The sequence below is a fragment of the Martes martes genome, assembly GCF_963455335.1.
Source record: "Martes martes genome assembly, chromosome: 14".
NCBI classification, from domain to species: Eukaryota; Metazoa; Chordata; class Mammalia; order Carnivora; family Mustelidae; genus Martes; species Martes martes.
This window is the reverse complement of record NC_137902.1, coordinates 64,351,390-64,375,835: the sequence shown is the minus strand read 5'-3', so window position 1 is coordinate 64,375,835 and position 24,446 is coordinate 64,351,390. Positions and strand designations below refer to the sequence as shown.

The window sequence follows — 24,446 nt, the reverse complement described above, 5'->3', positions numbered from 1 at the left end:
TGACCAAGGGATCCACAAGCGTGTCACTCTGCTTCGTTTCCTCAAAGCACTTCTCAGTCTCTGGAATGATCTTCTTTACTAATTTTCAATGCATTTATTGTGTGTCTCGCACTAGAAATGACCTGCCGCATGTCAGGCGTCTGGTTTGTCTTACCACGAAACCGTAGTGAAAACGCAGAAGCTCCATAAATAAATACTTGTTAACTGAATAAAGAGCCCAAAACTATGTGAGTACACAAGGAAGTTTTATGTTACAAAGTTCAATGTAACATTTGATAAGACAGCAGCATCTCTAGATATTAATTTCAAAAACATGGCTCTACGAAAACTGCTTATTTAGTCACCTGGAGCAAATTACTGTCAGTTAAGTAGCTTAGCAATTATCATCTATGAATATCAACAAAACCATTATTAAAGTACCATATTATTTATTTTGAATCCAGCTGTATGTACAAACACAGCCAAAATAACTAGAAAATTACAAACAAACAAAAAGAGGTCTCTGGGCAGCGAATGAGAGGTGTCCCAAAATAAGAAATGTATGTGAAAGGAGAGGACGGATTTGGGAAGGACTGCTTAAAACCCTAGATCTGTTTTGTCTAGAAAGATGACCTAGAAGTCAAAAACTGACCTTCGGGCACCTGGGTGGCTCAGTTGGTCAAGAGACCAATTCTCGACATCAGCTCAGGTCATGATCTCAGGGTTGTGTTATCAAGTCCTGCATTGGGCTTCATGCTGGATGTGGAGCTGCTTAAGATTCTCTCCCTGCCTCTTCCTCTGGCCTTCCCTCCCCGCACGTGCACTCTCTCTCTAAAAACAAACAAACAAAACATAGACTTTCACATTAGAAAGTCATTCTCACACACACACACACACAACAGGGCATCCTTCTCCCAAGGAGGTAGAACTTCAGTCCATCTGAATGTGGGCTGCATTTAGTGAGCTATTCCCAAAAAGCAGAGTATGGAAAGGGAAGGAAAGTAACTTTACAGAGTAACACCTGGCAAACACCACCTCGTTCAGGTGACCACGGTCAGCAACATCAACGATAAACCACGTTGACAGCTTGTGCTCTTGACATTGGTGATAAAAAAGGGTGCTTCACCTCAGGCTCCCCAAACGTATAAACCCAGACTAACGGCGAGAAAACACCAGGCAAACTCAAATGCAGGAATATTCCACAAAATACCTAGCCAGCATTCCTCAAAACTGTCAAGGTTGTCAAGAACAAAGAACATTTAAGCAACTATCACAGACTAGAGGACACCATAAAGGACGTGATGACTAAATGGAATATGGATCCTAGAAGAGGAAAAAGGACATGAGGGAAAAACTAGGGAAATCTGAATAGAACGTGGACATCAGGTAATAATGCTACAATACTGGCTCCTCAGTTTGGACAGCTACACCACCATAATGCAAGAAGTTTACCAGTGTGTCATTTATGAGAACTCTGCACTACCGTTGCAACTTTTCAGTAAGTCTAAAACTATTCTAAATTAAAAGTTTATTTAAAAAAACAAGCTAACTCTGAGTGGAATGCCTCTATGATATATTTACTGATGTACTGCATATAGCATGGAATCATCTCTACATTAAAAAGACTATATGTGAGGGCAACTGGCTGGCTTGGTCAGTAGAGCATGTGGCTTTTTTTCTTTAAGATTTTTATTTATCTGACAGAGAGAGCACAAGCAGGGGGAGAAGCAGGCAGAGGGAGAGGGAGAAGCAGGCTCCTTACTGAGCAGGGAGCCCGATGCGGAACTCAATGCCGGGACCCTCAGGATCATGACCTGAGCCAAAGACAGCCACTTAACTGACTGAGCCAACCAGGCACCTCCAGCATGTGACTCTTGATCTCTGGGGCATCATGAGTTTAAGCCCCATGTTGGGTGTAGAGCTTACTTTAAGGAAAAAAAAAAAAAAGACCGTATGTATATGTAAGTAAACTGGTAACAATATGCATAAAATCTCCCTTTAAAGATAAATTTAGGCACACCTGGGTGGCTTAGTTAGTTAAGTGTCTGCCTTTAGCTCAGGTCTTGATCTCAGGATCCTGGGACCGAGTCCCACATCAGGCTCCTTGCTCCCTTTACCTCTCCCCCCACCTTGTGCGCTCGCATGCGCTCTCTCTTTCTCTCTTCTCAAATAAATAAATAAAACCTCTGAAAGAAAACAGGATAAATCTATTACTTTTATATATAACACATTGCCTCTGGGAAGGAAAATTGGGTGATGGGGATAAAAGAAAGCAAAAATGATTTACTTTTCACCATCTATACACTTCTATATCATTAAGATTTTATAAAATGTTCATGTACTATCTAGTCAAAAAATAAATTAAAATGTCCATGATGGGCCTGGGTGGCTCAGGGGGTTAAAGCCTCTGCCTTCAGCTCAGGTCATGATCCCAGGGTCCTGGGATCAAGTCCCGCATCGGGCTCTCTGCTCAAGAGGGAGCCTGCTTCCCCCTCTCTCTCTACCTTTCTGCCTACTTGTGATCTCTCCCTCTGTCAAATAAAGAAATAAAATGTCCATGATGTCGTCCCACAGCCATGGACCGGTGAGCCCTAAATGATCGCTGTTGTCCGTGTAAATATGGTTCTTTGAAATGAGAAAGCTTTATGGCCTCCACAACAAACCTGGAGAACTTAATAGTAGTAACTTAAGCTGGAAGAGCAGTAACAGCACTAACACAGGGCGCCCTGTGTGTAGGCATGACTCGAAGTGTTACACACCCGTGAACCCACGGATCCCTACAAAATCAACGCTGTTATCTGCACAAAAGATGTCCCATATGACTACCAGCATTACTCATTTATGAGTTGGGAACTTTCCCTTGACCTCTCATGCAGGTTGTTTAGATAAAATCTCTCCACTTAAACTACGGCTTTATTTCTTCTGCTCCTTCAAAAATATAACGGAAAACTGGCAGAGGGCCCAGCCGTTTGGCATCTTCCATGAAGATGTACCACTCTAGTCTACTGAGGATTAGGTCACATAGACGATATACATGCTTGAAACTCATGTGTCTCTGCTATGATATAGGCTTTATATAGTTTAAACTACACATGCTACCTGGACTATCCACAAGGATTCTAATCCCAGAGACTTTATCATCTGAAAAGAATGCATCATCATGTATTATTATTATATTTATTAATATAAGTATTAATAGTATATTTTACTGTTTTTAAGAAAATCACTTTTGTGAACATTATAATTATACTGGTGAATGTGTAAACAGGTGTATTTTAATTGGGGTATATGGACATCCCACACGTGGGTCTGCAAGACCCACATGGGTCTACTTTCTCCAAGAGAAAGTATATCTTTCTTTTCATTGACATCTAACCGAAATCTAGCATCTCCTTGCATTATAAATCTAGGCATGATTAAAGCCACAGAGTATTTTTTTTTAAGATTTTACTTATTTATTTGATGGAGAGAGACACCGTGAGAGAGGAAACACAAGCGGGGGGGGGGGGGGGCGGGAGAGGGAGAAGCAGGCTTCCCCTGAGCAGGGAGCCTGGTGCAGGGCTTAATCCCAGGACCCTGGGACCATGACCCCAGCCAAAAGCAGTCGCTTAATGACTCAGCCACCCAGATGCCCAAGTCACAGAGTATTAACAGTCCCTGTGACTCTGTCACCAATAGAAATAATGATTCCTTTTCTATCGCTCTATAGTTAGGCAGATATGCTATTGCTTACGCACATCATGATTACAAAACTACAGCTGGTGTTAAGCCTGCTGCTGGATTGTATTACCAAATGCATTAATAAGTATTACCTATTACTTTATCATAATTTTTTATCTTGGATAACTATTTTAATAGAATTAATCCCTCATATCTCACGTATTTAAAATTTTCTTTTTGAGAAGGGATCTGTCAGTTGGCCAAAGGGTCTTAAAAAAAAAAAGGCCAGTGGGAGAATTGAGCTTGTGACAGAATGCATGTGCCCCACCTGTCTTCAAACCCTTGAAGGTACTACTCAGGAAACGCTTGTGGGTTGAGCAAATGAAAAAATCAGCATTCCTCAGCACCGGTTTATGGTTTGACTTAAAATAGTTCACTCACCACTCTTGTACAAAGAGCTCAAAGGGAGTGTGTTAACTAAGATGGGAAATCAGGCCTCTTTCCAACAGTCACTGACACTTTATACGCAAAACCCCAGCAGCGACAGAGGCCTAAACTGGAACCCCACTCACTTGCAGAGGGCACAGATGGTAAAGATAAACTCATGCTGACGGGGCTCTGTGAGCATGGCCTCACACAACGAAATGCTAAATACAGACTTTAAAAAGATAAAAAGCAAAGCTTTTTTCCCACAGTAGGCCCAATTATAAGGGGGAAATGCAAACGGTAATGCTTATATGCAAATGTTATGTCCCTGAAGTTCAGAAACATCTGTATTGGTTTTAATGTTCTGTGTCATGTCTTCAAATAATTTACATAGAGAGTCATGTGCAGGAGAAAAAAAATTGCTAAGTGCTATTTTAAAGCATAAAAGTTAGAGACTGCTGCAAGGAAATGTTGATTCCCATAAGAAATTTCATCAAACGTGTTACTAAAATCCATACCCAGTGGCTACAGAATTATATGACTCACCAGCATAGTAAAATCATCAGGAAGAAAACAGGTTTAATTTTACATGAGTTTTTCCTACTGAAATCAGGTTGGCTCCAAATTATCACCACTTCTTAGTCATTGTGAGCTATCAGTTCAATAACCCAGACTGCAGAGCTGCCAGATATCCATATCGCGCTCACTGATACACAGTTTCTATAAGCCATCTTTTCTCCGTTGGGACCCTGGCAGAAGATCTGTATTATTTTAGTCTTCCTTATCTCCTCTTCTCTACCTGCACGAGTATTATGAACAGTCCTGAGACACATCCCTTGGCCTCGTTCAATAAACAATCCAATTATCAATGGATAATTAAAAATCAATAATTGAAAACACAAACATTGGTTATAAGCATTTACTCAAATATTTGTTTAAAAGCTGGTTCGTTCGTATTTGAAAGACAAAAATCTGTATAGGTCAAGAAGGACTTACATAAAAGATGGCTCCAGAAAATTTGGTCAGAATAATCCTGATTACAAAGGTTTAAATGGTCTTCTATTCAGAGATGACTTTCAGGGACAAGAGAGTTGAAGGAACTGCAGATTCAAAGCCCCTGATGTAGGTCAGAAAAGTACACAATATATGGAGACCAGAAGCAGAAGAATACAAAGCTACATGGATGCTTTCTTACTCAAAGAGTGTCTGAAGCTGTATTTGATTCCACCATGTTTTTAGTAAGAACTACTTTATCTGCTTCAAGGCCTAATTTCAACACCTACTAACTGGGAGGTGGCGTTCACCTTTTCATCTCGCAAGAGCAAAAAAAAATGTCTTCAACAAATAAAGTTTCTTTGGAAAAGGCATTTCCAAAAATAAAAACTCCCCAAAGGATGTAAATACACAATCCCCAAAACAAGGGCAGACAGAAAAAAATAAATAAGTAAAATACATAATCGAAAGAAAATACTGTCTCTCCTTTGATTGCTGGCTTGTGACAAAGCTTGTGAACTCCTCTCCTGGTTGCATAGCAACCGTGCAAGCAGCAGTTCCAGCCTGTAAGAAATTTCCATGCCAGTGCTGCGGAAACAGGAGCTAACTACTCAGTCTATTTGTCAAGGTTACCTGTATTTGCAAAAGGGGAGGAAGGAAAAAAAAGGAAGATCAAATAATGCTCCTGAGGTGTACAGAACCAAAGATCTGGAAGGATGTTCTCAATGCTTTGAACACCTCTACAATAATTCCTCACCACCTAGGCTCTACAGAGGAAACTCCCATATGGGAAAGAAAGGCTCCAAACCTGTAGGAAGTGTGCCTTATCACTGAAACAACATAACCAAGCTCCACAAAACTAAATCACTCAGTTCAAGAGTTAGAAGGTAGGGGCGCCTGGATGGCTCAATCGTTAAGTGTCTGCCTTTGACTCTGGGCATGATCCCAGGGTCCTGGGATGGAGCCGCACATGGGGCTCCCTGCTCAGCGGGAAGCCTGCTTGTCTCTCTCTCACACCCCCTGCTTGTGTTCCCTCTCTCACTGTGTCTCGCTCTGTCAAATAAATAGATAAACTCTTAAAAAAAAAAAAAGAGTTAGAAAGTAGACAGTGGACTTCATAAGCATCACCAGTCAGTCCTCTCTGTGCTGCTCCCAAGGTCACTCACCACTGAACAACACAGGAAGATTTATTTTCAGTTTTGCTATCTTTTTTTCCAACAAACACATTATCATAACTTGAGTTCAGGTGCGCTGGGGTGGCTCAGTTGGTTAAGCCTGTGCTTTCTGCTCAGGTCATGATCTCAGAGTCCTGGGATCGAGTCCCGCATCAGGCTCCCTGCTTGGTGGGGAGTCTGCTTCCCTCTCTACCCCTCGCCATGCTTCTGCTCACACTCTCTCTCTTGCTCTCTCTCTCTCTCTCTCAAAAAAATAAATAAAATCTTTTTAAAAAAATTACAACTTGAATTCTTTTTCTATTTTCCATTCTTGAATGTGGCTGAGCACAGCACTGGACAAGTCCCTAAAATGAGCAATTCATTTCCATAGAGATTCGTCTTAAAGCTTGAGCCTGGTAAACATAATCAGTAAACTTACTGGCATCAGCACAACTGATAGGCTCAGACCAGCTTTCAGTCCATCCCCATCCAGGATCCACACAGGAAAAAATAAACGACCTACATTAAGAAACCTGACGAGTCCAGACAAAAATGTTCTTACAGGGAAAGAGGAGACATACATAGAATGACTCATACGCATTGGTGAACCAGTGGTACTTTCTTTATACTTAGTTATGGACTCTATCCATTAATGTTTAATGCCCAGCCCACCAAGGATCAGGGCTTGACTGCTTCTCACAAGGAAATGACTTGAACAGGGGCACATGGTCCTTCTCATGAGTGACCTGGATAGTGGGACAGTGGAAGGAGCACTGAGCCACGGGCCTGGCTCTTGTCACAAGTAGCTCAGCCATGGGATTTTGTGCCAGTCAGGTCAGTGAGCTGCCACTTCCACGTCTATAGACTTACATTAAAAGCTTTGATGCCCACTTCATAAGGATGATCTAAAAATCAAATAATGTCCAATAAAGGAACAGAAAACACATACAAACTTCTGAGTACTCTTTCTGACTTTATGCAACACTTTCTGCTTCCTCAAGTCATGTTAGAAGGGTATCATACTGGTGCTGATTGTCTATAAAGAAGTGCTTAGGGAAATTCAGATGCAGCTTTATCATTAGACTTTAAACCAGCAGAAAATTCAGTGCTAGCTGTTGATGGGCAGCAATATGACAACTAGGAAAGGAACATAAAAAATGACAGTCATTCTTCAGTTTCTTCTCTTTCCCAACTTTAAAAAATGATGCATTTCCTAGATTTTTGATGATTGAATTAGGACAAAAGCACAACTGTCAGCTGATGAATGTTTTCTTTTGGAACACTGATAAGAGTACTAAGGTAAAGGTAATGTTAGAGCTTTTGATTAATGAAATTAGTAGGTCTCATGAGATGCTTTAGAAAAAGTACACATCATCCTTTATAAAAATGTCTATTTCTGTAGAGAGAAAATTCTTCTCTTATTTGGTGATTAAAAATATTTACTTTTTCATTAAAAAGTATACCTTGCATATAAAGTTATTCATCTGTTGACTTAAACGTAAAAGAACAGTAATTTTAATTTTAGATACCAGACAGTATCTAATTGTTGATTAATTTACAGCGAAAGCTTGCTAGACTTATACTCACTAACTGTTAACCTTTGAGCACATTTAAAATTATCTGGAGAAATGGTTGCATCTACTTAATAAGGCAGATGGGATAGGCAAGTTTTTATCAGGAGCACAGAATTCACAGAAGAGAGAAAAAGAATGTGAGATGAACCCAATCTCTTCCCCAGCCAAGAAGTGTTTTCTCCTATGGCTGTTAGCATTGACCTACCGCATTAGTCATTTTTGCTTCCTGCATAATTTCAAAAGCATCACCTATGCTGATAAATGTGCTGGAATCATCGATCGCTAAGTCTAGCAAAATGTGCCTCTCAATGCACCGCACCCCAGATCCGGCAGGAAGAACACTTGTGCAGAACAGATGTATGGAATGCACCCAACTAGTTGTTGTATATTGAGTTCAAGTCTTATCTCATGCAGAGGTATCAGGGAAATGAGAGAGTTTAAACCTTATTTAAAATAGAACAGATATGAACTATAAAGGGAAGACAGTTTCGATGGGAGGAAAGGCTTATTTAATCAGTCTTCCCTCCATATACATGCATTCACTAAAGGCAAGAACTGTAAAGAAAGAAGAAAAAAAAAGCATTACCTTCCAGGTCAAGACGCAGAGAACTAATATTTACTCAATGATGTTCTATGCTAGGAACTGTACTGGGTGTTATAAACAATGGCAGGTACAGCCTCCGCTTTACAGATGGATAACCAGAGAACCCCAAGAGGTAAAGTGACTTATCGGGGACAAGTGAGAGATGGGCCTACAATTTAAGATTGCACCTACCATATTAAGGAGCGCATCATATGTTGTGATGAGCACTGGGTGTTATACACAACTAATGAGTTGTTGAACACAACATCAAAAACTAATGATGTACTATATGCTAACTGGACATTTAAAAAAAAAAAAAAAGCCTGCACCTATCAGACTCTTAAGCTTACCTATTTTTCCTTCTACCACACACTTCCTCCCTCTCTAATATAAAAAAAAAAAAAAAGAAAAAAAACTATGAAAGGCTGAATCCAGCCCAGAATACCCAAATCATTGCAAAAGGCTGCCTATCGAATCCTGGAAACTTTCTGCTAAAGAGCAACATATTTACACTCCAGAAGGTTTTAGCATATGTCCTATCTATATCATTTCCAAGTACCTATCAGCGGAGCGCTTAGGAATCCTGACAGGGCTGACATCTTAACTGCTGCCTCTTTTCTCAGGAGGTTATACATGCCTCAAATTATAGCTGGATATTCAAAACACTGGATCCGAGTTGAAATAAATAAGTAAATAACTGTCACCAATATGGCTTTACTAGTCGCAAAGCAAATCTAGCGAATGTTAACATTTTGGGAGGTGGGAGGCAGGTTAGAAGTCAGAAAGCCGGGGTAAACAGAGAAGACCAAGGTAGTACCCCAAGCCAGAGAGCAGAGAGACGGGGGACTCTTGGCTGAGAAGGAAACTTGCCTTCCAGGGTTATTGCTGCCAGTAAGCAGCTACCTGCTGTTCTCCTGGGCGTGCACGGCCAGGGCCAACACTGGAAACGGGGAAATCTCTGAACAATTTTTCCGGTCTCCCTTATTCATAATGGAATGTAGCAGCAGACAGCACAGCCCTGGAAAGAGTGTGATTTGGGGGATCAGTTGCACCTGGGTTCAGATCAGAGCTCTGCTGTTTACCAACTGCTTTGAGCTTCAGTTCCTCATCTATAAATTGGGGGAAATCCAACAGGCCTCACAGAGTCCTTGGAGAATCAAATGAGTTAAAATCATATAGCACATAATGGCCATTCAATAACTGTGAGTTCCTTCCCTTTTACTGCACTATTTGAAGTGATTATCAGCAGAGTGGCTATAGGCTCAAAAGACAAACCACAGGGGCGCCTGGGAGGCCTAGCTGGTTAAGTGGCTGCCTTCAGCTCAGGTCATGATTCCAGAGTCCTGGGATCGAGCCCCACATCAGTCTTCCTGCTCAGCAGAGAGGCCGCTTCTCTCTCCCTCTGCCTGCCGTTCTGCTTACTTGTGCTCTCTATCCCTCTGTCAAATAAATAAATAAAATCTTAGGGAAAAAAAAAAAAGAACTTTATTAAAAAAAAAAAAAAGACAAACCACAGTCAGCTACATCAGGAAGTCTTTTTCTCTTCCGTGAACCTAAGAAAAATACATGTGTGTCTTTCTTTCTCTCTGGCCTGAGACAGAATCACTTTGTATTCCAATAACCTCTTGAGTTGGGAGCTACAGACTGAGCAGTGGGGGATACCCATTACATTCCATTCAGAAGAAAGAAACCCATCATTGTAGCTTAGAGTAAACAGTATTTAGCACACTGAAGCTCCTCCCCAGGTCTTCCCCCTGGGATGAATTAGCAGAGTAACTCCTAACGAGAGGCTTAGCAGGGACCTGGAATTATGGAGACTTTTTCGAGCCCTCACTTACATCATGTTATATATATCATACAAAGAGCGTGTATGTGTGAGCACATACGAACACTTGTCTACATGTTCATGTCACATACAATAACATCTATACACACATATTTAGTGATAACACACAGATTAGATAGATCAACATACACCATCAAAGACCAAAACAAGACTAACATTGTCAAATCCTGTCCCATCTATTTCGATCCAACTTCTAGAGTATCACAAATGGGCATGGAGGGGGTGAGACGGGGGCCATCAGGGCAGTATCCCCGGGAAGAAACCGGGATCATCTTGCCATTAGATTCTAAAGCATCATTTCCTGGCCCCATCCCAATCTCTTGTCTACTGCTTTATTACTACACTATTAAAATGTTTAAGTCCTCATAATTTTCTGGGTTTTAGCCGCATTCCCTCTGAACCTACTCCATAGAAGATGAGCTCAGAGTATCACGAGCTGAGGAAAAGGAAGAAAGGGCATCTGCCTGCTGCTGATGGTGACACTGACATCTCTCAAACACGTATAATGTAGCAGGAATTTGGGGGAATAGCGCATTCTCATCTCCTTTTCATAAAAACTCTATGTGGTCCATACTTGTTGCTACTGCCCGTCGGAAACGAGAAAGTTGAGGAATACAGTGGTCAAGCAACGTGTTCACAATTCCTAACTAGCAGGTCTGCCAGACACCAACCATGAGGTCTTCTGCCCTCCAGAAAGAGGTGGCCCGTGAGCAGGAACTATAACATTAGCCTTGTTAGGGCCACATCTTTCATCATCAAGAAGAGAGCCGCAGAGCAAGAATTTACCGTATAATTCCAGGATACTAATGTGAGTTCTAGAGACTCCGTGAAGACGTGTTCACACATGAAACCTTTTTAGATGTGATCATGGATTTGGATGTGATACAGATAAACCCATTAAAAAAAAAAAAAAGTCTGTCACAAAGGGGACTTCCAAGAGAGTTTTAAAAAACAAACACAAAAACAGGGGCGCCTGGGTGGCTCAGTTGGTTGAGCGGCCGTCTTCGGCTCGGGTCATGATCCCAAAATCCCGGGATCGAGTCCCACATCAGGCTCCCAGCTCCACGGGGAGTCTGCATCTCCCTCTGACCTTCTCCCCTCTCATGCTCTCTCTCTCACTCTCTCTCTCAAATAAATAAATAAAAATCTTAAAAAAAAAACACAACAAAAACAAACACAAAACACCACCGTGAAATAATATGACAGTGTCCCACCACATGGCATCTCCTCCACCTGCCTCAAAGGAGACTCATATACACTGATCCCTTATCATACTGTGACCCACAATTGTACCCAACTTAATATGAAGCACATCTATACCAGAATGATCTCCTTAGCTGAAAATTCACAGCCCCCAATGGGACTCTCGCCCACCTTTTCAGCCATACCTTTTGATTTTTGGTTTTCGGATCAAAAATACGATCTGAAACTGTGTCCAAACATGTTTCCTAAAAATTACCATATTTGAAAACAATTCTACAAATAAGAGTTCTACCATAGTTGCCAAATAAGTATTGTCTGCTAAATTTTTACATTAAACTCTGCGAGCTAAACATAAAGAGAAGTGAAAAGTCAAAAGAACCCTATAAAAATATTTGCCCTCGAAATGGAGCTAAAGGACTAACAATATTAATACATAAAAAACTTTCATAAATTGATGAGAAAAATATAAATACCCTTATAAAATATTGCCCAACAATGTGGAGAGGCAATTTCTAAAAGAAGATGTTAAGCAATAAACAGGAAACACTGGGATATCAGACTTCATTTCTGAAATTCTAAACAACTTTGTACTCATACTGGAAAACAGAAGAAAAATTGAAAAATTATATTTTCTCTTAAGTAGGACAAGAGTAGCATTTTCTGAGAGCATGACATTCACAATATTTGGTTATGAATCTTTTGCTCTGCTGAGCCAGGATTCTAAGCTCGTGGGTTTAAACTGGGTGCTACTTGTATGTGACAACTATACATCAGTGACCCAATAACTTGTCATCGTAAGATGATTTCTAATATACGGAAACTGTATACTTCCCTAAATATTCTGAGTAAGTGATATTTTTTAATCCTCCCGATCCACACCCCCCAACTGTCTCACATGCTCTTACTTGCATTCCTAACACACGTTTTAAAGGGCCCGCAATAACATTATTTCCTTTAGAACAGAAATTAAAGCAAGCATGTCTTCCTTGAATGCCAAGAAAACGTGTTTAAGGACTGAGATTCCCAAATGAAAATGGGAGTCTTCTCTTCCTACAGACCACATGCCTTCTAGAAGCGGCCCACTTGAGGGAGCAGAGAGGAAAGCGTGTCTGCGTTGTCAGATCAGTCCTGAGGCTAAGGGAAGCGACAGACGATGAGGCGAGCACACTCTCACATCTGACCCTGATATAAGCCAGTCTCCCCACGTAAAGACCTTCAGGGCAGCATCATGCCTGCACTGTGGCAGCACTGATTTATTCTGAAGGCAGAAAGAAAACAAACTTTGGCAAGCCACAGCAAACATCCAAGTATTTTTAGTCAGCCTCTTGGTAACCCACACCCTTAAACTGGGCATGAGTCAATTCTAAGAGTTCTTAGAATTGTGTCATTGGGATTCAGACTTTGCCTGACACAATGCGGCATTGTTCCTGATTACTCATATTCCAGAGTTCAAAGACAAAAGAATTCTATCAGAGAGGCTCATGCTTTCCTTCAGCTCTTCTATGAAGTAAATCGAACATTCTGACAGCACACCTATCTCCAGATGTCAAGTCACATTTACAAACATCTAAATCAAAGGCTTGTCTAGGCAAGTCTTCAGTGTACAATATTGAAAAAGTGACCTTGGTTTCTTTAAATGCTGCCCATTCAATTCACATTCTATAAAAAACACATAATCAAAGCGGTGGGGGGAAAACAAAGAAAGAATTGGATACCAGAATTAATAAAAGGGTTTCCTTTCACTTGTACTGATGATCTTCTCATTAAACTCAGAATTCTTCCAAGCCACCCCTTCAACTGGTGCGTGATGAAGTCATAGCTCCTCAATCTTGAATATCTTCAATATTTTAAGTGGGTGAGAGGATTCAAACACAAAAATTCGGAAGGATTCTGTGTTCCCTCTTAAGGCCCCAGACATCCCCTTGCTGGCAAAGGGGGTTGGACCAGTAAGTGACTGGAGATGGAGATGCTAGCGTGGGTGCCAAGCAGCGAGGGACCTCTTTAAAGTTCAGATCTCTGACTTCTGGTATGTTCTTTGAAACTGTGACAGGAGAGAAAGGAGGCAAACTGGGCTGATGAGCCAGTGAGGGTTCCAAAGAGCCAAGGCAGTTGAGGTTATACAAAAACTGAAAAGAGGCCATGAGGCACTCCCAAGATACCAAAAATGTAAAGCAGAAGAAACCTTTCATTTTGGGTAAGAAAAATGCAACAACTCCCAGGCTCTTTTTGCCTCCAGTCAGTTTTACTCACTCACCTAACTGAATTCCTGTGGCGTTGGAGCCTTTAGGGAAATCATTTCAGCCTGGCAATGCCAATGCCTCAAGTCTTCTGATGTCATGGTACAGTCAAAACTTCAGTAAAGGCAGTATTTAAACTACATATAAAACACTGCTAGAGAAGGTAGCATAAACACATTCCGGAAGGTGTTTAAATGGCTAAAGGCTTGGTAAAGGAGGTTGGTTTGTGCACAAATAGATAAGTAAGACAGAATAAGAAAGTCCTAAATCTACACATGAATGGTTGTTTCGTTCTCGTATAAGGTTCAAAAAAAAAAACTAAAATATTTCAATGTTGAAATATGATGACATGTATTTTTGTTCTTCATCAGAGTCCTGGTGAAATTCATGTTTCATTCATTCTAAAAATGGCATCAATTATTAACTATCTTGGAATTAAAATTCTAAAACATGATTAGATAATGCTTTTGAGCAACCACTGAATACCAGAAATATAATAGGAAAGGGGGAAACTAAAAGATACCCATTTTTGTTTTGATTCTGCCATTATTATTTCAGACAGCCTCTTAAGGTTTTTTTTTTTAATTTTGTTTAAGATTTTATTTATTTGACAGACAGAGATCACAAGTAGGCAGAGAGGCCAGCAGAGAGAGAGAGAGAGAAGTAGGCTCCCCCCACTGAGCAGAGAGCCCGATGCGGGACTCGATCCCAGGACTCTGGGATCATGACCTGAGCCGAAGGCAGAGGCTTAACCCACTGAGCCACCCAGGCGCCCCTCTTAAGATTTTTATTTACCCAACTATATAAATTGAGAATTTTGGGTGAGAGCTAGAAAAATCCCATCTTAGCTTTGAAATTATGAAGACCTCTGCTCAACTAACTAGATTACTAACTAAATCTTGGTCCTATTATTCAACATATGATTCTATTTTTTAACTTTAGAAAACAAAGGTAGTCATAATTTTGCCCCTCAAAATTATTGGAAAAGAAAATATACCTGAAAAATAAAAACTTTCTTTAAGAGGTGAGACATAATACACATGGGTAAGAAGGAATTATCAATAGGATTCCAGTGAATTTTGTTTTCATTTATTACCAGTGACACAAATAACACTTACCGGCAACATTACAAAATCCTGCTGAGCTGATGATATGATGAGAAACGCCTACCAAACCAATGTGAAAATCTCAAAAGACTACATTATCATTTTTATGAGTAGTTCGTGACAAAAAATCAGTATTATCCTACGATTTCACTGCATAACAACAAAAAAAACCCATCATTTAAGGAAGATGATTCAAGTATATCTGCATTTCAAAGGATGAGGGTAATGATATGTGTTAAAACAGTAAAATAACTAAGGATTCCATAGATGGGAGAAAGTTATAAGTTAATGGTTTAGCCACATGAAGTAGCTGGTATTAGACAATTTCTGACATTCCAAATGGCAATTATGCATAATCCAACCTAATAAAATCTATCCATAAGAGTGCAAAAGTCACCTTTTGCACCATAAGCCGTAATAACATGAACTGTATCATTTGACCTTTTTTTTTAAAGTACTTTTATTTTTTTTTTCAAATTTTATTTATTTATTTGACAGAGAGAGAGAGCACAAGTAGGCAGAGTGGCAGGCAGAGAGAGAGGGAGAAGCAGGCTCCCTGCTGAGCAGGGAGCCCAAAGTGGGGCCGATCCCAGGACCCTTGGGATAATGACCTGATCCAAAGGCAGTCGCGTAACTGACTGAGCCACCCAGGTGCCCCTCATTTGGCCTTTTTTCGAGCTCTTATTATGTCACCAAGTAAAATGTTTTCTCTCCCCACAAACCTATGAGAGAGGTGCCATTACTAACCTATTTTCAGGTGAGGAAATCGAAGCATAGGGTGATGCCGTATACTGCCCAACAGCATGGAACCAAGTAGGGTTGACGTTCAAATGCAGCCTATCCTAAACCTTCCTTCAGCCTGGCTATTGCAAAGAACAGATACTTCCCAGATTAAGAGCTGGAAGACAGTGGCTATTAAGCATATGGAAAGATGAGGGCTGGGAACTCCAGGAAGATGGGAAGGGGACAGGGAGAGAGTTGTAGCATTTACCCATCATCGTACAGAGGAAAGAGGAAAGGCAGCCTGCGGGGCCCACAGAGCAGAGCAACCCTCAAGGTCAGATGGAGGCACTGGGTTATTACAGCTAAAAGACTTTCACTATTATAATCATCAAACAGGTTCTCCTAATTCCAGATCAAGAAGCATTTGATCATAATTAAACATCCACTCAGGCTTTTCAGACAGAGAATGTGCTACAGAACTGAGCCAAGCATTTGGTTTTCATGGCATTATAAATGGAGAAAGTGATGTTGCATCAGTCTCTAGGGGACAGGGTCACTCTTGGATGCCATAAACGCAAATCTCCAACTGCACAGCTGAGGACCAGATGTGGCACACAATTAACACCCCCAAGGTACCATTCTACCATCAGCACGCGGCCAGGCGACCAGGTGGCCCCACGAGGCAAAACCATAAAAGCTTTCAAAATGTTCTCTAATTTAAATTTTTAAAAGGTTAAAAAATAGCATCTGATATATAAATAATTAAGTCCATGTTTATAATTATAACAAAGAAGGAAAACCAAAAAAAATATATAGATATATAGATATCTATAGATATAGATATAGATATAGATGTAGATATATGGTCTTCAGCATTAATTTTTTTTACCTTTCTGGAGCTCCGTGAATAGTGGAATCCATAGTCACCCTAGAAACAAAGAAATGAATTTCAGCAAACATGAAAGAATTTCATATTTACTGTGACAACAGTTTACAAATGATTATTATGAATGGACTTAAAAACTCAGGAAGTGCCTTAAAAGGGACACAAAGTAAAACAAAGGAAATATAATGGGGCATAGAGAACAAAGGAACATGCGGGAAATGTTCATACAACTAACGCCATAAAGAAAAGCACACCGAGTTAAGGGCACCAATAATCTGAATAAATTTTTTAAAAATAAAGTTGTGTCAAATACATAAAAAGTGTGAACCTGAACTGGAAAGGAATATGCCCATGAGATACAATTTCAATGGGGTAACAAATATACTGTGAAAACAGTCTTTCCTGTGTGAAAATGTTGGCACAGGAAAAACACTTTCTCCTACCATTTCTCTTCACAGCTATTATGAGAAACCAATGTTCTCTCTCAAACTTCATTTCCCAAATATTGTTTACCAAAGGCCAGAATAACAAAGCAGATAAAAGCCAAACGCCAGATTCTACAAGAGATGACATGGTTCCTCTCAAACTCTTCCAGCCTCAAAAGAGAAATCTACAGACCTACTCTGAGGGCAGGCACGCCAAGACCAAGCACAAGGCTGACGTTTTGCTTGTACAAATTGCTAACTTCATTTCTGTCAGGAGAAAATGCATTTAGCTCATTTCCTGTTAGGATACAGTAACATGTGCAAGATGCAAATTATTCCAACTGGTATCAAAGATTAAATATATAGAATGTGAGGAAAGGAACATTGTACTTTGTACCTTTAGCTATAATGAGGCTTGCATATCAGTTAATGCTACCAAAAGCTACACAAATTGATGTCACAAGAGTTAGTCTTACCAATTTTTTAAAATTCAAATCAAATCATAAAGAATTAAACCTAAAATCTAACATTCCTGAGGTTCCAATAAAGGAAAGTGGGAAATTCACATTTCTAAAACCTTACTTTATTCCCAGCCATATTTTCATATTTAATCTTCACAACTTCTAAAACAGCGACTCCAATAACTTTTTATAATCATAAAAGCAATATGCATTTATTATAGAAAATACACAAAATACAGAAAATAAAAACCAATCATGATCACACCACCCTAGCACAGAACTGACATCTTTTGCGTTCCCTTTAAATATACACAGACATATGCACAGGGCCTTTTATTTATTTTTTTTTTTTAAAGATTTTTTTATTTATTTATTTGACAGACAGATCACAAGTAGGCAGAGAGGCAGGCAGAGAGAGAGAGAGGAGGAAGCAGGCTCCCTGCTGAGCAGAGAGCCCGATGCGGGGCTCGATCCCAGGACGCTGGAATCATGACCTGAGCCGAAGGCAGCAGCTTTAACCCACTGAGCCACCCAGGCGCCCCGCACAGGGCCTTTTAAACAAGATTAGGATTATACACAAATTCGCTTAACAGTGAAACATTTTTACCTCAGAGAGTCTTCGAAAACACAATCCTCACAGTTACATCATAATCTTCACATTTGCATGACACCATTTGTTCAAACATTTCTTGATATTTATTTAAAGTGTGCCGTTTTTCTATTTATCTAGTCCATTTAACATTGCAATAATATCCTTGCACAAAAATCTTATTGTATTTGCTAGTTTCCTTAAGTGAAATTCACCAAAATGGAATTTCTAAAGAAACGGCATAAGCTTTTTCCATGGAATTTGTCCATAGTTTGCCCACCAAAAGAACAAAAATCAATACTGGCACACTTTAGTTTACTGTGTCTTGCAGATACTGTTTTTTGTTGTTGTTGTGTTTTTGGTTTTTTTGTTTTGTTTGTTTACAAGTTGAAGGTTTGTGGCAACCTGCCATGAGCAAGTCTTTTGGCAACATTTTTCCAACATGCTTCCAAAAGCATTTGCCCATTTGGGACTTGGCATCACACTTTTATAATTCTTATAATATTTCAAACTTTTTCATTATTATTATTATATTTGCCATAGTGATTTGTGATCAGTAATTTGGGGGCACTGTGAAGTCTGCCCAACAGAAGACAGTAACCTAATTGAGAAATGTTGTACGTGTTCTGACTGCTCCACGAACCAGCCTCCCCTGACCCCCAGTGCCTCCATCCCTCCCCCTCTCCTCAAGCCTCCCTACTCCTTTAAGTTCCAACAATACTGATATCATGACAATTAATAACCCTAAAATTCCCCTAACTGTTCAAGTGAAAGGAAGAATCACAGGCCTCTCACTTTAAATCCAAACCAAGAAATGACAAGAGGTTAGCCAGAAAGCCATGTCAAAAGCCGAAATGGGCTTAAAACTAGGCTTCCTGTAGCACATTGTGAATGCAAAGGGAAAGTTCTTGAAGGAAATTTAAAGTATTACTCCAGTGAACACATGGATGATAAGAAAGAGAAACAGAGTTACTGCTGATACGGAGAAAGTCTGAGTGGTCTGATAGATCAAACCAGTCAAAACATCCCCTTAAACCAAAGCCTGATCCAGAGCAAGGCCCTGACTCTCTCTGGTTCCATGAAGGCTGAGGGAGGTGAGGAAGCTGCCCAAGAAAAGTCTGAAGCCGGCAGAGGTTGGTTCCTGAGCTTTAAGGGAACAAGCCGTCTCCAGAACATACAAGCCCAAGGGGAAGCAGCAGGTGGTGATACAGAAGCCGTAGCAAGGTATCCGGGAGATCTTGCTAAGACAACAATGCAGGTGGCCACACTCCACAACAGATTGGCACGGCAGACAAACAGCCTTCTAGTGGAGGAAGAGGTCATCTAGGACTTCCTTAGCTACGCAGAAGGCAATGCCTGGCTTCAAAGCCCCGAGAACAGGCGGACTCTCCTGTTAGAGCCTAACACAGCTGGTGACTTCAAGCTGAAACCAACGCTCACTGGCCCTTCATTCTGCAAATCCTAGGGCCCTTAAGAATTACACTCAGTCTTCTCTGCATAGGCTCTGAAAGTGAACAAAGCCTGGAGGACAGCACGTTTGTTTACAGCACGGTTTACTGAATATTTCAAGCCCACTGCTGAGACCTACTGCTCAGAAAAGAGATTCCTTTCAAAATATTAGTGCTCATTGACAATGTACCTGGTCACCCAAGAGCTCTGATGAGATGCATAACGAGATTAATGTTTTCTGGCGCCTAACACAGCATCCATTCTGCAGTCTATGGATCGAAGAATAATTCTGGTTTTCAAGTCTTACTATTTAAGAAATTTATTTCATGGGGTGCCAGCGTGGCTCAGTCAGTGAAGTGTCTGCCTTCGGCTCAGGTCAGGATCCCAGGGTCCTGAGATTGAGCCCTGCATGGGGCTCCTTGCTCAGCAGGGAGCCTGCCTCTCCCTCTCCTGCTGCCCCTCCCCCCAGTCATGCACACACTCGCTCACTCTCTCTCAAAAATAAATAAATGACATCTTTAAAAAAAGAAAAATATTTCATAAGGCTATTGGGGCCATAGATGGGGATTCCTCTGATGGGTCTGGGCAAAATCAGTGCAAAACTGTCCGGAAAAGACTCCCCACTCTAGATGTCATTCAAAGTATTCACAATCCATGGGAAGAGGTCAAAACATCAACATCCACAGGAGTTTGGTAGAAGTAGATTCCAACCCTCACAGATGACTTCCAGGGGTTCCATACTTCCGTGGAGGAAGAAACTACAGGTGTGGTGGAAATAGCAAGAGAACCAGAATTAGATGTGGTCTGGAGATGGGACGGCAGGGCTGCTCAATAAGTCAGTGGCTAGACACCAGATTCAGGACCGTCTGTCTGTCTTCCTCTTACCATCTGTCCGTTCTTGTGCTCACAGGGTAAATCTGATAGTACACATAACATTCAGTAGGAAAAGTATCTCCAATTACTTCATCAAAATCACCTTGGCTGTTCCCACCATGACCAAACTTACAAGGATGAGTTGCTTCTTACGGATGAGCAAAGAAAGTGGTTTCTTTTTTTTTTTTTTTTTTAAAGATTTTATTTATTTATTTGACAGACAGAGATCACAAGTAGGCAGAGAGGCAGGCAGAGAGAGAGGAGGAAGCAGGCTCCCTGCTGAGCAGAGAGCCTGATGCGGGACTCGATCCCAGGACCCTGGAATCATGACCTGAGCCGAAGGCAGAGGCTTTAACCCACTGAGCCACCCAGGCGCCCCAAGAAAGTGGTTTCTTGAGATGGAATCCATTCCTGCTGGAGATGCTATGACGATGGCTGAAATGTCAACACAGGACTGAGAATGCTATGTATTTAGTTGATAAAGCAGGGACAGTGCCAGAAAGGACAGAATCCAATTCTGAAAGAAGTTCTACTGTGGTTAAAATGCTGTCAAACAGCATCACAGCTACAGAGAAATTGTTCGTGAAAGGAAGAGTCAATCAATGCAGCACACTTCACTGTCGTCTTATTTTAAGAAATTGCCACAGTCACCCCACCCTTCAGCAGCCACCACCCTGACCAGCAGCCGTAACCACGAGGCAAGACCCTCCATCAGCAAAAAAGATTACGACTCACGGAAAACTCAGATGACGGTTAGCATGTTTAGCAATAAAGTGATTTTTAATTAAGGTATGTATATTATTTAACATAATGCTACTATACACCTAATATAGTGCAGTATTGGGTAAACATAACTTTTATATGTACTGGGAAAGCAAAAAATTAATATGATTTGTTTCACTGCAATATTTACTTTATTGCGGTGATCTGGAACCAAACCTGCAATATTTCTGAAATATGTCTACAGACTGCCTACCAAAAAGACAATTAGCTGTGTATCTCAGGCCCTATTTCTCAAATGTATCTTAACAATTTCATAAAATACTCTTTACTTCACAGTGAAAATGGTATCTACTTTTACTTTTAGGTATTTTTTCTTATTAGTGCCTCTGAGCAATTTAAAAAAATTTATGGTAATTCTCCTATTTATTGCCTTTGACCGTTTTTAGTTAGGACATTTGCGGGTTTTTTTATTGATTTGTAAGAGCTCCTTGCACAATAAAGATATTAATCATTTGTGTATCTTAGTTGTATATTTTCATTTGCCTTCCTAGTCTTATTTGCATTCAGGTTTGGCTTATACTAGCTTTTGATGCACAGAAGTTTAAATTTTATGCAAACTTATCAATCATTTCTTCTGTGGTTTCTTCCAAGGTTTCTATGCCTAGAAAGTCCTTCCTCAGTCCAACTGCAATTAAATAGCTATTTCTATTTCCTTTACTTGCCCTTCAGCCCCCCACTCACCAGCTTTTACCCTCTTGATCCATGTACAATTTTTGGAGGTATGGTAAGATGAGTACTTAATGTGATTTCTGACAACCCCCTCCCTCAGCCTTTTCTCCAGCACCACTAGTAAAAATCATACACTCCTTCATGGCTCATTTGTGTAATATTCACTTTGAAGGCAATTGCTTTGAGGTATAATCTTTGCTCTAATGTCAGCTTTGGCACCTGGGTCAGTTGGTTTTTTGTTTTTTTTTTTTTTTTGCTTTGTTTTTTTGGTTTGTTTTTTAAAGATTTTATGTATTCATTTGACAGAGAGAGACAGAGATCACAAGTAGCAGAAAGGCAGGGGTGGGGAGGGAAGCAGGCTCCCTGCTGAGCAGAGAGCCCGATGTGGGGCTCTATCCCAGGACCCTGGGATCATGACCGGAGCAGAAGGCAGACGCTTAACCAACTGAGCCACCCAGGCACCCCTGGGTCAGTTATTTTTTAACTACTCTAAACCTTAGTTCCTTGTTTGTAAAAGGGGTATCATAATACCCATCTTACAGTTTTGTGGTAAGGATTAAACTTGATAATTTACCAAAAACACTTAGTTTAGTGCCCACTACAGCATTCCAGCTCAGTAAGTCAGTGGCTGGACACCAGATTCAGGGCTGTCTGTCTGTCTTCCTCTTACCATCTGTCCGTTCTTGTGCTCACAGGGTAAATTTGATAGTACACATAACATTCGGTAGGAAAAGCATCTCCAACTACTTTATTAAAATCGCCCTGGCTCTTCCCACCTGGTCTGTTTTCACATAGGACCACATCAATCTTCATTTCAGTTATTCTTAGGATGGTCTTACCTTTCCACAATCATCTCTCTCTCACTTGCTTTTTGGCACACGCTATTACACAGGCCAAAACTTCCAAAACAATGTTTAAAAGTAAGGACAAACGTAGATATCCTTGCCTTTTAATGGATTAAAATACTAAAGATTCTAGAGTCTCATCATTGAATTTGATGTTGGTCATGGGTTTAAACCAGTCTTTATAATACTGAAGACTTTATAGTACTGAAGTCCTTACGATACTGTTTTTTGACATTATTTTTATTTCCATCCCACAGAGGAAAATGAATTTTTCTAAAAGATTTTATTTATTTACTTATTTGACAGAGAGACACAGCACAAGCAAGGGGAGTGGTAAGCAGAGGGAGAAGGCGAAGCAGACTCTCTGCTGAGCAGGGACCCTGACTCAGGGCTTGACTGTAAGACCTTGGGATCGTGACCTGAGCCAAAGGCAGCTGCTTAACCAACTGAGCCACCCAGGCGCCTGGAGGAAAATGAATTTTTAAGAGGTAACATGAGCTACCCAAAGTCATACAGCCAACACATGGGCCCTGAATGCAAGCCCAAGTTGTCTGGTTCCATTTTTATCTTCCTCTGCAACAATGCTACCACCCTATAATATAGTCAGTCTTCAAACCAGTCATTTGTGTTCGGGGTTTTTTTTAAAGATTTTATTTATTTGAGATGGGGGGGCAGAAGAGAGCATGAGAGAGAGCATGAGCTGGGGGGAGAGGTAGAGATTGTCATTGTTATTTTGTAAAAGAAGAAACTAATGAGCAAAACATAAGTGAATTACCCTGAGTTATATGTTCATAAGTCATAGCAATAAGATTCAAAACAAGGATTTCTGTTGTTAAATCCAAAATTCTCCCTGTTTCCTGAAACTGACAGTCTCTAGAACCCTTGGTTACTAAACTTTCATCATTTCTATTAGGGCAATCATGATTCGCTTCTCAGCAACTGTTCCCCAAAAGACTATTGTGGGGGCACTTGGGTGGCTCAGTGGGTTAAGCCTCTGTCTTCGGCTCAGGTCATGATGCCAGGGTCCTGGGATCGAGCCCCGCATGGGGCTCTCTGCTCAGCAGGGAGCCTGCTTCTCCCTCTCTCTCTGCCTGCTGCTCTGCCTACTTGTGATCTCTCTCTCTCTGTCAAATAAAGAAATAAAATCTTAAAAAAAAAAAAAAAGACTATTGTGAAGTTCATGGTAATCACTTTGAGACTGTCTTATACAACTCTTCCTTGTTCCTTGACTGAATATTCTCTTGAGGTAACAATCAAGAAAATATAGGTCAAATCATGTCTGAGTTTATAAAAGCAGGATTGGAGGTTATTATATTGCTACAAATGCTAAAAAGAAAAAAAAAGATTGTTTACAATAACTACATATAATCTTATCATTTCTTTTAAATAATGACTCTTTCCAAGGAGATCTTGAATTTCTGACTTCTCCATGTCTAACATATTTCTGATGTATACATCTAGCTAGTCAGTGTCTGCAATAATAATTAGTCCATCCATCATTTAAAATGCATACCCAGGGGCACCTGGGTGGCTCAGTCAGATAAGCATCTGACTTTTGATCTCAGCTCAGGTCTTGATCTCAGAGTCATGAGCTCAAGCCCCATATTGGGCTCCATGCTGGATGTGGAGACTACTTAAAAAAAAAAAAATGAAATAAAATAAAATGCATATCCAACATTATGGTTGTATGAAAATCAAGTTTAGCTATGTTAGTACCATCAACACCAAATAAGAAGAGTTAATCCTTATATAGTTCTTACTATGTGCCAAATACTATTCTATAGTCTTTACAAGTATCATCTCATTTTGTCCTCACCTAACAACCTATGAGATAGGTGCTTTTACTATCTTCATTTTACCAAGGAAACCAAGAGAGAAAGTAAGGAATTTGCCCAAAGTCATTTTGTAGATACGTAACAGAGCTTAGATTTGAATCCCGATTGTGTGGCTCCATAATCCGCAGACTATCAGTAACTTGTGGT

General features: G+C 40.4%; 1 protein-coding gene across 1 annotated transcript in view; it reads right to left on the bottom strand.

Moving 5' to 3' along the window:
- The window catches only part of LOC308355024 (uncharacterized protein), a gene marked incomplete at its 5' end in the record, with an annotated part of 219,800 nt that overhangs the window by 85,619 nt on the left and 109,735 nt on the right, over nt 1–24,446 (bottom strand). Inside the window, one exon of the mRNA XM_080822937.1 lies at nt 16,374–16,412. Within this exon, the coding sequence (XP_080679063.1) occupies nt 16,374–16,412 (39 nt within the window). The remainder of the gene's footprint in view (nt 1–16,373; nt 16,413–24,446) is intronic.